Raw genomic sequence first — 12,351 nt, 5'->3', positions numbered from 1 at the left:
GAGGATGCGGGACCGGGAGGAAGATGCGGAGGGTCGGGAAGGGAGGAGGATGCGGGTAGGGCAGAGGATGAGGGAGCAGGAGGGAGGATGCGGAGGGTCGGGAAGGGAGGATGCAGCCGGTCCTCGCTGCACCCCGCGGAGAGCAGTCGGGGGGAGCGGGGGATGCCCGTGTCTGCGGGACTTGCTCCAGAGAAGCTCCATCACTCGGGAGATGCTCCATCACTCCTGGGATGTTTCATCACTCACTCCCTCACTCGGGATCCCGTCCCTCGTGAGATGCTTCGTCACATGCGAGGCAGCGCTCCGTTAATCGTGAGTGTTCCATCGCTGGTGAAACAAAGTTCCGCCGCCCATGAGATGCTCCGCCAGCCACAGGGGACTCGCGTCTCTCATCAGCCGCTTCGTCCAGCCCAGCAGCGGTAACATTCCCGCACTCCCGGGTGACATTGCCACGATCACCGTGCGGAAGGGACAAGGGGCTGCGTGGCCCTGCCGAGGCACAAAGTGCTTTGGGGTGGGGGCGTGGGTCCCTCCTGGGATGCGGTTTGGGAGCAGCTGGTGCCGACAGCTGGTGCTTCCCGGCCGCCCGCCGCGCTGGGGGCTGGCAGGGCCGGCTCAGCCACTGACGTATGTTCAGGACACTCCGAGCGATGACAAAGTTTTTCATCCGGCTGCCTGCAGTTCCCTGCGCACCGCCCCTGCGGCTGCGGGGAGGGGTATGGGCCTGGCGGGTCCCCCGGGTGCCGTGGGAAGCGCTGGGCTGCCGGCTGTGCCGAGCCGGGCTGGACACACGGCTGGGACCGTGCGAGGGGCTCGGCCACGCTCGGCATGGGGCTCCGGCTCCCCCTGCGCCGCAGCACCAGCTTCACCCCCGACCACCCTGCCCTCATGGAGGTGCCTGGCCCCGCTGCCCTGAAGATGGAAGCGAACGTCCTTGTCATGGGAGCAGACAACGTAGGGAAATCAGGTGAGAACTGACGGTGAGCTGTAGCAGGCTGGAAACTGCAGCAGTGTTTGGAGGGCAGTGGCAGGGAGCAGCCCAAGGAGTGAATTGGTGAGAGGGGGCTGAGCCCTGGGGTGCAGCTGTGTTCAAGGTGGGGAAGCTGAGCACAACCTTGTAGCCGGCCGGGCAATGACAGGGGAAGGTATTTTGCACTGAGCTGCAGTTTGCTGATGCTCCGGCTCGTGCGGATGCTTTGGTTCGTGCTGTGCCTCTGCTGCACTCACAGACCTGCTGGTGGCTGGGGAAACTCAGAGGTCGTTGCTGCTTGTAGGAGTTTACAAGGGCATGGTGCCTGACTCTGCTCTGGATTCAGAAAGGAGCACCCTCCAGGTTTTGGGTTATTCTGATGATTCCTGTCCTTCCGTCTGCAGCTCTGACCGTGCGTTTCCTGACCCGACGCTTTATTGGAGAGTACGGGGACATGGGTGAGTGCCAGGCCAGGCCAGTTCCCAGCAGGGACTGGGCACAGCTCTGCTCTGGGATTTCATTGCAGCCCATCCTCTCCTGCCTTTCTCCAGAGCATCTGCCTGCTCCCAGGGGCTCAGTGTTGTATTTGTTCAGTGACCCATCTCTTTGCTCCACAGCTGCTTCTCTGGGGTGCAAAAGGTCCAGGGTGGCAGCTGGTGGCACCGTGAAGATGACGATTTTTTTTTTTCTTTTTGGGGGCACAGAATTCATCTACAGCCACAACCTGACTGTGGACGGCCGAGAGATTCTCTTACACATCTGGGACGTCCCCAATTCCCAGGTGAGAGAGCTCCACTCCTATCACCCATTTCTACCCTAGAGACAAAAAACCCCTTTACTGGAAGTTACCTATGGGGAACCACAGGCTGGGAGGTTCAGGTGAGCAAGGCTTTCAGATCAGAGGGTTCATAAGTGACTGAACTCTTCTCAGCTGCCAAGCACAGGACAGCAGTGCTGCTGACAGGGTAGCAATAGTTACCATAGCCCATGGCCCTCTGGCTGAGAACACTGGAGCTGAAGCACTGATGGGAATACAGGACTGTGCTAAAGAAATTGAGGTGCTGCTCTGAGGTCCCACACTGTTATCATCTACAGTCTGCAGTGCTTGGCAGCTGGGTGAGGGTTAGGATTAGGGTGTGATGGTGAAAGCTGAATCATCCCCCCTTGGTTAGTTCTGCTAGCCAGGTGCTGCTCTGCCCTCCTTGGTACTCCTCTTTCTCTCTGCCCTTTTGTTGTCCTGACAGGCTCAGGATTGCCCTGTTCCATCAGGCAGGCCTGGAGGGAGGGAGCTCAATGAAACAACCCTTCCTTTTCTCTTTCCCCACAGGAGCAGGCAGAGGATGGCTCCTCGGAGGAGAAGCGAATCCAGTGGGCAGACAGCTTTGTCCTGGTCTACAGTATCTGTGACCGTGCCAGCTTCAACATCCTGCCCCTCAAAGTGCAGTTCATCAAGGCTGCCAAGGAGGGGCAGAGCCAGGAGAAGGTGCCCATTGTCATTGTGGGCAACAAGCGGGACCTGCACCACCAGCGGGAGGTGTCCAGCGAGGAGGGCCGGCTCCTGGCCCTCTCCTTAGACTGCGGCTTCTACGAGGTCTCTGCAGCTGAGGCTTATCACGGGGCCCTCATGGTCTTCCACGGACTGGCCAAGCTCATCCCAGACACCAAGCTGGCTCTGAAGAAGGGCACAGGGATCCGGGGCATCGTCAAGACCATGTCGGCTGTGTTTGCCCGAAAGCGAACGGACTCTCTCTGAGCCCCTGCAGGGCTGCTGCTGCTCCCTGTGCTGCCCAGCTGGGCCAGGCCTGCCTGCTGGGTGCCCATGGACATGGTGTGTGTCTTTCCATAAGTATGACGGGTTCCTTGCTGTCCTCCTCGTGTCAGGGTCTGGGTGTCCTGCCATGCACAGCCAGTGCAGCTGAGGACTGTAGTGGGTTCCTCTTGGCTCTGCCGTGGGACAGTCTCATCTCTTTGCTCTACCAGCTCTTTAGGTGCCTCCTGCTTTCTCCTTCCATCCTCCAACACTGGAAACCACGGGGGGATTTTGCCAAAGCTCCAGGCAGCAGCATCCCCAGCTCCTGCAGCAGGAGCTGCCCAGGCTGTCAGCGATTACGGAGAACATCCTGCTCTTGTACAGCACACGACTCCCTGTCTCTCCACTCCTACCCTGGGACCCTTATTCCTGTTTTACCCTCACCAGGGTCCTCTTCAGTAACCCTGGAGCACCCATGAGCTGGAGAGGTGGTGCTTTCCCCACTGGGGAGGCAGTGATAATTCCCACGTGTGTATCAGAGCCCAGGGCACCGGCGATCCTGGGGAATTTGGTGATGGCTGGTGCCTCCCATCCCCCTTGCCGTGCTTTTGAACAGCTGTGCTCACAGCCCTCTCTCTCCCCCACAGCCTTGCAGCCATCCCAGCCGTTTGTTTCCCTTGTGCGGGCGGGCGCTGTACAGGCTGTGCCTGGGAAAAGCCAGGCGTGGGGCTCGTTCCCAGCATGGGAATTGCACCACGAGCCTTCCCAAGCCGCTCCTTCTGCAGGGCTGCCTGTCCCCGGGGAGGAAAGGAGCTGGGGAAAGGGGCTCGCTGACCCCTGTGCTGCTGGGAGGCTTTTCCCTGCCTCTCCCAAACCCTTCTCTTTGTGCCCTGGGAGCGCAGTGTGTTGGGAGAGGGTTTGTGCGTGCTGTAGGGACACTGATTTCTCTGCTGTGTTCTTCTGGAAATGCAATAAATTGTCTTTGGCAGGAAGCCCCGGCTCCTTGGAGCTGTGAATTTGTACTTGGGGCATGGGAAGAGACACATACCGTGCTGGGCATGAGCACCCACTCTGTGGGCAGCTACCCACAGGGAACGTAACAGGATGTTTCCTGCGCCCACTCCCTTGGCCCTGAGTTGGGGGTCTCACCCCACTGTGTTCCCTTGGTTTGGTGTCTCACTGCCACAAAGAAGCTGAGCAGATGGGGTGAGTTGCAGGTGGTTTATTGTTGCAGGTTTATTATTGCAGCAGATGCAACAAGGTGTTGTGGGAAGCCAGGTGATCCTGTGGGAGAGGGGCTCCAGGAGCTCCACCTGTTCTTTTTCCTGACCCCACCGTCCATCCCACCACCAGCTGGGAGAGAAGCGCCCAGGGCTTTCCCACTCACGAATCCTGCTGGGTGGTGGGGATCTTCAGCCTCTCCATGGAGGAGCAATCTGTGCCTGGGGATGTGCCCTGCAAGGGGGGATGGAGGGAGGAAGGATGGGGAAGCAGGCTTGCTATGGTGATGTTTGACAGCTTTGTCATCCTCCCCTCTCTCTCTCAATGTGTAGCCCATCTAAGTTCACCCTGTCTGCTGAGCAGGGTCCAAGGTAGCCCAGTGCCAGCCCTGGGTGATTGCTCTTTCCACATCTCCTTCATCTGCCTAGTCCCACCTTCCCCTACCTTCTCCTCCTGGCAGCAGGGCTTTTGTTTGCCTTTATTCCCCCATCCTGGCCTTGATGCACTCCAGAATAAGCTGTCCCATGGCCTGTCTACCACTTGGAGCTCCTGTCCTGGAACAGGGGTGAGTGTGGGAAGCTGGCAGGGGCCCAGCAAAGCGTGCTGAGGGGATTGGAGAGGGGCTGGGATGCTTGTCCCGCCTCTGGCTCAGTCCTTCTTGTAGACAGGGCTGTAGAGGCTGCCGTAGTAGGCCCGGCTGTACACGGACTCGGGGCTGAAGCGGTAGGAGCCCTCACTGACCCTCCTGTTGTAGGGGGAGAATGCGGATTTCCTTGGGAACGGGTACTCGGGCTCCAGGGCAGGGCTGCGGTAGTAGCCGTGCCGCAGGAACAGGGGGTCCTCGAGCCCCAGGAAGGACAGGGGGTGATGGCCACGGTACAGCCGCCAGTCGCTCCTCAGCTGCGATTTCTCCTCGCTGGAGGGGGCAGCGGCCTTGGTCTCCTCCTCCTCCTCCTTCTCCTTCTTCTCTTTCTTCTCCGTGTTGGTCTTGCTGGCCCTGGATGCTTCTTCTTCCTTCACCGACTGCCTGCGGAGCTGAGAGATGGGGTGAGCGCCCAGCCAGGTGGAGCCACCTGCCAGCCCTGCCCCACCTGTGCTGCACAGCCCCCCTTAAACTGGGAGAACCTCAGGAGAAGCCAGTTTGCCCCCAGAGTGGAGAGGAGTGGGTGGCTTGCAGTCCTTGAGCAGCTGTGGTGGAGAAACACTCCCAGGGGAACAACAGGCTGAGGTAAAGGAGAGAGAGCAGGGTCTCAGCCTGAAATTTCAACTTCCCAGGATTGTGGTCAAACCTTGGCTTGGGCATGAGCTGTGTGGAGGTGTCACCACTGTCTGACCCATTTGTTTTGTTGAGGGACTCACTGTCATGGCTTTGGGGATGCTCAAGAGGAGGGTGGGAATGAGGTGTCTTCATGGCACCCCATCTCCCCAGTCTGACATTTCCTGCAGCTGTGGGGTGCCCATGGCAGGAGATTGAGCAGAATGGCTTTGCAGGAGATGGACAGGGCCTGGCTGGGTGCAAACTCACCGGCACATAGCTGTACAGGGTGCCCAGCAGATGCTTAGGGGCACTGACGAGGGTTCCCCCGAGAGCATCCACAGTCTCCATGGCCCTGGACAGCCTGCGGGGCGTGAAGAGGATCAAGCCCTCCGCCGCATCCCAGGCCACGGCCGGCACCTTCTTCACGCTGGAGATGCCCGAGGCGCAGGCGCTCTGCAGGTTGTGAGCCACGCTGCCCACGAGCCCAGGGTCCTGTCCCGCCTGCCCAGAGAAACCAGCTCAGCTCCTGGGCTGCCCCACCGCCAGCAGGACAGGACAGGGGTGGCCCTGGTTTCCCCATCCCCTTCGCAGCTCTGAGCCTGAGAGGTTTCAGCTGGCTGCCGTGCAAAAGCCACGGCAGCCCTTTGCAGCAGGGTCTCTCCCTGTCCCTGCCAGCTCCCCCCCTCGGGCCCCAGGGACCCTCTGCTCGGGGCTGTGCTTCCGCTGCAGGCAGAGGCCGAGGGCGCTGACCCCAACCTGCTGCTTCCCGTCCCCAGCTCCCAGCGGAGCCGGGCAGGAGCTGTTCCCAGCCCCACCGGCTCGGACCGCCCCTCCCTGCAGGCACCACGGCAGGGCGTTTTCAGGGCTGTTCAGAGGTTCAGGAGGGAGTTCAGTGCTGGCATCCCACAGCTCCAAAGGAGTTTTGAACATACGAACCACAGTGATTTTGCCTGGCACAGGGGCTGCCCACAGCTCCCAGCTTTGGAGAAAGGGAAGGGGTCTCCTGGGGCTGCCCCACTGCCACCCCCCTCTTGCATCCTCCAAGTTGCATTTCAGGATTGAGCAGGGATAGAGGCCCCACAGGTATGGAGGAACAGCCTCTATGGTCCGTGGGTAGGAGGATGCTTTGGAGCATTCCCAGCTCACTGCTCTGCTTTGCTCCATACCTTGGCGTGGTTGGTGTCTTTCTTGCCTGCCTTCTCCTGCTTCTGCTCGGGTGCCTTGCTGTGGCGCCGGGTCAGCCAGCCCTGCGCATCACTGCGGGGCTGGGGGGCTGCAGGGGCACTCGGCTTGGCCAGGCTTCCCTGCCAGGGGAGCAAAAAAGCACCACTCAGAGGGAGCTGGCTGGTCCCACTCTGTCCTTTTAGCCTGAGGTACACAGGGGTGCACAGGGAGTTCATTTGTGCATCTGGGGAGAAACCCTGAGCGCAGATGGGAGCTCTGGGATTTTAGCACAGGCCAGGGAAGTTGTTCCCACTGCAGCACAGGGTAGGAAAAACACCTCCTTCTCCCCATCCCCTCTGGGTCTCTGCAGGGGCTTTCTGCTTTAGGAAGGATGTTATGGCAAGGCCATAAATCAACAATTACATGCTGGGAACCTGCTAAAAATAACTCGTCCCACTAATATGGTACATGGTTATGTGTGAACATCACGCAGGAACCGCCAGCCCCAGCTTGTCCTGCTGAGCAGGGGAAGTGAACTCTGCTCAGATTTGCTCCAAGGAGCCTGAAACGTCCTGTCTGGAAGCAAAATCAGCTCAAAAGAGGAGATGGGGGAGCAGGAGCCCAGCAGGTGGGTCCTGGCACTCACCAGGATGGGGATCCAGGAGGCCAGCTCCTGCCCCTTGGTTTTGGCACGCTGCAGGCTCTGGGTGGTTTGCTGGTAAGCGCGCTGGGACACGGTGCTGACCAAAGCACCAATCCGGCCCAGGGTGCTGGGAGCACTGGGAGCACTGGGAGTGCTGGGTGTGCTGCATGCGCTGTATGCCCTGGGAGCACTGGGAGCCCTGGGAGCACTGGGAGCCCTGGGAGCACTGGGAGTGCTGGGAGTGGTGGTGGTAGTGCTGGGCTGCTGCTGGGACACCTTTGGTGTTGACAGATGTTTCTTTTTGGGCTTCTTATCTAAAGGGAGAAGAGTACAGGCAGAAGAATGGTTACATTCTGGTGGGACAACCCTCCTAGGCAGCCTTATGCCAAATTCCAGGGGCTGCCTCCTGCCCCACGCACCCCACAACTGAGGAGCCGCCCAGCCAGTTGTCACCAGACTCCCTCAGTGAGGATTTGGGCATCAGGACTACCTGCTTCTTCATCCTCCTCTGGCAGCAGGTATTCCATCAGCTTCTCCAGCCCTCCCAGGGCTGTGTCGACACCTGCAGCTGCCATCTGGGTCACTGAGTTCTTCCTTGTGTACTTGGCTGTCGTTTCCACTGTGCTCTTGGTGGCCTCATAGCCCTCTGCCGCCAGCTCGATGATCTTATCCATGGAGCTGCCAATGGTGCTTTTGGCACTTTGGAGGGGGCAGGAGATGGTATCCTTCAGTTCAGATGCGAGCTGTGGGCAGAGAGATGGAGAACAGCCCCTCTGGTGTGCTTGGGGTGGCATGGGACAGCCAGAGGGACTGCAGGGACCCCAGCCACGTCCATGCCAGTGAACAGCTCTAATAGGGGCATAACAGCTCTCTCCACCTGGGGTGGAGGTAGCTGGCAGGGATGGGACACAGACATTGCTGACTTATATTTGGGAGCCCCAGCCATCATTTAGGTTGCAGAGGCCTTTGGAGGAGCCCTCACTTGAAGGTGCTGCCTTGTTTCCCAGCCAGCAGCCTGTCACCATCCAGAAACAAGGCTGGAGGAGATGTACTGTGGGCTTTTCAGAGGGGCTGGGGTGTCCCAGCCTGTCCTGTGTGGATCCCATGGGACAGAGAGAGAAAGAGCAAGCGTTTCTCACAGCGCCTTGTGAGAATTTTTAGGGAGTTGTAAGGATGACACAACTTGTTAAGTATAAACAATCTGCAGGTGGTGTTCTTCTACTTTGTCTTTCTGTTCTTCTCAAGGATGGTGTATGAGGAAGGTGTTTTTGTTAACTAGCCAATCTAATAGAATCTATTGTATCACTCTATAAAAACTGTGTGGTTCTCTTGAAAAAAGCCTTCTTTGCTCTTTCTACAATACTGCCTGTTCCAATATCATTCTCAGTGCAAGAGTGACAGTCCTGCCTGTGACTTACCTTGTCAACAGGGTACTGCAGAGCAGGGATCTTCTCCTCTAGATGGTCCAAGCCCCGGCAAGCCAGGTTGTTGGCCACAGCGACTGCCTTGGGCAAAAGCACGGTAAGAAAACCCCATGGCTGTGCCAGGCCCATGCTTGTGCCAGCGCTGCCGCACCGGCTGGACGCCCCTGCCACGTCCCCCCTCGGCAGACGGACTCACACTGCGGCTCCAGGCGGCGCACCACGGGCTCCATGCCCCACATGGCCAGGGCGCCGGCGCCCTGCACGCCGCGCTCGTACACCTCGCACACCGAGGCCATCAGCGGGTGCGACTCCTTGGTGCTGCTGTACTTGCGCTGCAGCGTCTGGCACGTCGAGCTCACCACGGGCAGCTGCAGCACCCTCTGCAGCACGTTCTCCTGCGTGGTGGGTGGGGATGGGTGAGCCAGCAGCAATGCCCTGAGGAGCGCCCCAATTCCCTGCACACCGCTGGCTCTTGGTGCGCTGCAGTGAGCAGAGATCACTGCTTTGTACAGGATCAATGCTTTGTACAGAATCACTGCTTTGTACAGGATCAATGCTTTATAGAGGATCCATGCTTTGTACAGGATCAATGCTTTGTACAGGATCAATGCTTTGTAGAAGAATAACTGCCCTCCTTGACCAGCCAGCAGCGCCCTCACTAAAATGCTGCTCTTCCATGGCCTCAATGCACAGGAGGCACACTGAGGACTCACTTTTGCTTGCAGAGGAGGAGTAGAAGGGTATTACTCTAGCCCCACTGAGGGTCTGCCAGGTATGCTGAGTAAGGACTATAGGCTGGCTGCTGCCACTGAGGGAGCAGGGACACTGCAGGCAATGTCTGAGGGGGTTGGTCTTCACTCCTCAATATCCCAAGCCTGTTGCAGACATCCTTTATGAAAAATCTTTTCCTTAGGATTTTTCCTCCTGAGAAGCTGAGAGGCCTCAGGAACAAAATGTAAACAATGATTATCTGCTGCTGTGGAATGCAACAGGTGCATCTGTGATTGGTCTCATGTGGTTGTTTCTAATTAATGGCCAATCACAGCCCAGCTGGCTTGGACTCTCTGTCCAAGACACAAACCTTTGTTATCATTCTTTCTTTTTCTATTCTTACCTAGCCTTCTGATGAAATCCTTTCTTCTATTCTTTTAGCATAGTTTTAATGTAATATATATCATAAAATAATAAATCAAGCCTTCTGAAATATGGAGTCAGACCCTTGTCTCTTCCCTCAACCAAAAACCCCTGTGAACACAGTCACACAAGCCCAACTATTTAGATGCTCCCTCTGGCTTTCCTCTGGAAACCTCCATGCTGGAGGTCTGGGGACTAAATGGGGCACAGATGAAGGGCAGGCACAGTCGGCAGCTATCACTTAGTGCTTACATCAGCTCAAGGCTACCTTTTTTGAATCTGAACTATTTAATTTCAAGCAAGCAAAACGGTTTGTCCTTTCCCTTTGATGATGCTCCATACTACTGCAGGTAAAGATCCATATAAAGAGAACATGGGACTTGTGAGACACAGAGGTGTGGCTGCTATTCATCCAGCACAGTCAGCACACACTACCTGGCCCCCCTGGCACATCTGTGCCCTTTTCTCTCTCCCTTCTCTGCACCCACCTTGGCACTTCCATCCTGCAGAGCCTGAGTCTTCTTCACCGTCATTGTGGTGCACCCACCTGCAAAGCAAAGTTGGGAACAGCAGACTCTGCCTGAAAGCAGGGCTGGGCTTGGGCTCCCCCTCACTCCTGCACCCCCAAGCACAGCAGCTGGGCTGACACACAGCTCCCGTGGGTGCAATGGACGTGGCATTGCCCAACATTTGACTTTTTACCAGTTAAATGTAAAACCAAAACCTCCGTGCAGCCCTGCCCTGCTTGTGTGCCTTAACACCCAAAGATACAAAAGAATTAGTTGAGAGGCATGTAGTTTAGAGAAGTTATGATAAGGGCAGGATAAAGTATGCTGGAAAAGCAAACTCAGAGCAGCCAGGATGCTGACAGATGTGCATGAGAATAGACTCTGGCTGAGGAGGGGTAGGAAGGCAGGACAGGAGCAGATAGAAGAGCAGTGGGTAGGGATATGGTGAGATGTCCAGCTGAGGTCAGCGTCCCCCTAATACATATCTGCTGCTCACAATGCCAACACTCATCCTTGTGAAAACAGCTCCAGGCCCAGCACAGACCCCTTTTTCTTAGCAGCAGATGAAATTCTGGACATCTAGAGAGAATGGGTGATCCCTGATGGTCCCACTGAAGCTGTCCTGGAGCACCCAGCAGGCACAGACTACTCACCGAGGGCCAGCCTGTCCCCAGCAGAGCAGGAGCAGAGAGTGGTGTCTGCAGTGTCCCCTCAGCCTGGTGCTGTGAGGGTGAGGCACCGTGCTCTGGCCACTACCACCACCACCAGGCCCCACCTCCCATTGCGTGGGCTCGGGAGCTGAGGGATCGTGGTGGAAACGGGCCAAGGAGCTCCCTGAAACCACCGTAATTGGGAGCAGATGACGGCAGAAAATCCCCTTTGCTGCCTTCCCTGCAGAGTGCAGCAGCTGCAGCACGGCTGGAATGTTCCAGGGTTTAACACCTCTCCTTCCACACAAGAGAAGGAGCTCACCACCTCACCACCTCACCACCTCACCACCTCGACAGCAGCAGATCATGGACAGACAGGGAGAAGGGGAAGAGTCAGGGTTTCCTAAGAGATTAAAACCTTCCTGTGTTTCTGTAAGCCCTGCTGTGTCTCATGATGGACCAGGGTATAATACTGCTAGGAAACCAAACACACCAAGAACATGGTTTCTCCCCAGGAGAGTTTACTGAGCACAAGGAGCAGAAGGCAGATGTGGGGGACATATTCTGCTTGAAGCAATCTGGTTTGGGCAGGTCTGCAATTTCTAAGATGATTCATGAGGCTTTTGGTGAGGAGGCTCTAGCTGAGGGTCAGGGCAGACACTGCATTAGGAAAGCTTTAGGCATTTGGGATAGATGGAGAAAAAGATCAGTTTGGAAGTGAAGATAACCTTGTTCAACTCTTGCCCAAAGCAGAGGTGCCCTCAAAGCCAGATCAGGCTGCTCTTGGTCTTGTCCAGTCTTAAAAACCTCTAGGGAGAAGATTCCTCTCTCTCTGAGGCCCAGTTCCTGTCCTAACCATACTAATGGTTAAACTGCTTTTTCCTAATGTCCAGCTGGAATTTTCTTTGCTGTACCTGACATGTCCTATTTTTGCTTTGTGCACCTCTGAGCAGAGTTTGTACCCCATTCAGTGCTGGTGTAGCCTGTGTTCCATGCCCCTGAATGCCTTGCCCTCTCATGAAAGACTATTCAAGATGTCTCTGTGGTGGTGGGACCAAAACAAGACATGTTTCCCCAAATGTGGATTCACAAATGCTTTGTAGAGGAACAGCTTCCCTCCTTGACCAGCCAGCATTGCCCTCACTAAAATGCTGCTCTCCCATGGCCTCAGTGCACAGGAGGCACACTGAGGACTCACATCATTGTTAACAAATCCATTTGTGGTACTGACTGAAACGAAGACCACACCACCTGTATGGGACCATGCCAAGTTTTGGTTATTGACTGCAGATGAGCCACACTGATGAGATGAGGACAGTGTGATGGAAAGAGGACAAATGCCTGAGGACAAGGCAATAATCAGGGAGATCAGTGCACATGAGAGGTCCAGGGTGCCGTGTGTCCCTTGGCACTGGCTCACAATGCCCACAGGTGCCCAGCACTCCCATTCAGCACATGGAGGTGAGCACCCAACACGGCTCCATGGCTCCCTGCTTGTGGCTGCATTGCTCCTGCGTGGGGGTGGGAGGCTTCCCTGGGGCATGGGAAAGGCACAGATGGAAAGAAAATCCCCTTTGCTTCCCAAAGAGCCCAGAGTTTGCTGCCAGTCCGGGGCTGTGCCTGCCTTG

At 56.8% G+C, this 12,351-nt stretch overlaps 2 protein-coding genes across 2 annotated transcripts; one reads left to right on the top strand and one right to left on the bottom strand.

Annotated features, from left to right (window-relative positions):
• Positions 1 to 45: 45 nt before the first annotated feature.
• On the top strand, positions 46 to 3,712 carry LOC134425315 (ras-related and estrogen-regulated growth inhibitor-like protein). The gene is made up of 4 exons (XM_063169849.1): positions 46 to 967; positions 1,375 to 1,428; positions 1,675 to 1,751; positions 2,298 to 3,712. Exons 1-4 carry the CDS (start codon positions 829 to 831, stop codon positions 2,721 to 2,723), a joined length of 696 nt encoding a protein of 231 aa, XP_063025919.1. The 5' UTR covers positions 46 to 828; the 3' UTR covers positions 2,724 to 3,712.
• A 215-nt stretch (positions 3,713 to 3,927) lies between these two features.
• PLIN1 (perilipin 1) lies at positions 3,928 to 10,876 on the bottom strand. The gene is made up of 9 exons (XM_063169848.1): positions 10,727 to 10,876; positions 10,053 to 10,111; positions 8,627 to 8,825; positions 8,425 to 8,507; positions 7,497 to 7,749; positions 7,010 to 7,320; positions 6,366 to 6,503; positions 5,467 to 5,700; positions 3,928 to 4,976 (listed from the first exon to the last, which is right to left on the bottom strand). Exons 2-9 carry the CDS (start codon positions 10,095 to 10,097, stop codon positions 4,590 to 4,592), a joined length of 1,650 nt encoding a protein of 549 aa, XP_063025918.1. The 5' UTR covers positions 10,098 to 10,111; positions 10,727 to 10,876; the 3' UTR covers positions 3,928 to 4,589.
• Between the last annotated feature and the right edge of the window lie 1,475 nt (positions 10,877 to 12,351).

This window comes from Melospiza melodia, chromosome 15 (genome assembly GCF_035770615.1).
Source record: "Melospiza melodia melodia isolate bMelMel2 chromosome 15, bMelMel2.pri, whole genome shotgun sequence".
Taxonomy (NCBI): Eukaryota; Metazoa; Chordata; class Aves; order Passeriformes; family Passerellidae; genus Melospiza; species Melospiza melodia.
Note: the sequence above shows the minus strand (reverse complement) of the source record. Positions and strands in the feature narration are given on the sequence as shown.

Bases quoted from the DNA above. Each gene is read 5' to 3' on its own strand.
- LOC134425315 (XM_063169849.1), top strand. From the start codon at position 829: ATGGGGCTCCGGCTCCCCCTGCGCCGCAGCACCAGCTTCACCCCCGAC. The intron at 1,429-1,674 runs GTGAGTGCCAGG...TTGGGGGCACAG, and splicing joins TGGAGAGTACGGGGACATGG to AATTCATCTACAGCCACAAC. The intron at 1,752-2,297 runs GTGAGAGAGCTC...CTTTCCCCACAG, and splicing joins GGGACGTCCCCAATTCCCAG to GAGCAGGCAGAGGATGGCTC.
- PLIN1 (XM_063169848.1), bottom strand. From the start codon at position 10,097: ATGACGGTGAAGAAGACTCAGGCTCTGCAGGATGGAAGTGCCAAG. The intron at 8,826-10,052 runs GTGGGTGCAGAG...CCCACCACGCAG, and splicing joins TGCAGGATGGAAGTGCCAAG to GAGAACGTGCTGCAGAGGGT. The intron at 4,977-5,466 runs GTGAGTTTGCAC...CCCATCTCTCAG, and splicing joins CCCTGTACAGCTATGTGCCG to CTCCGCAGGCAGTCGGTGAA.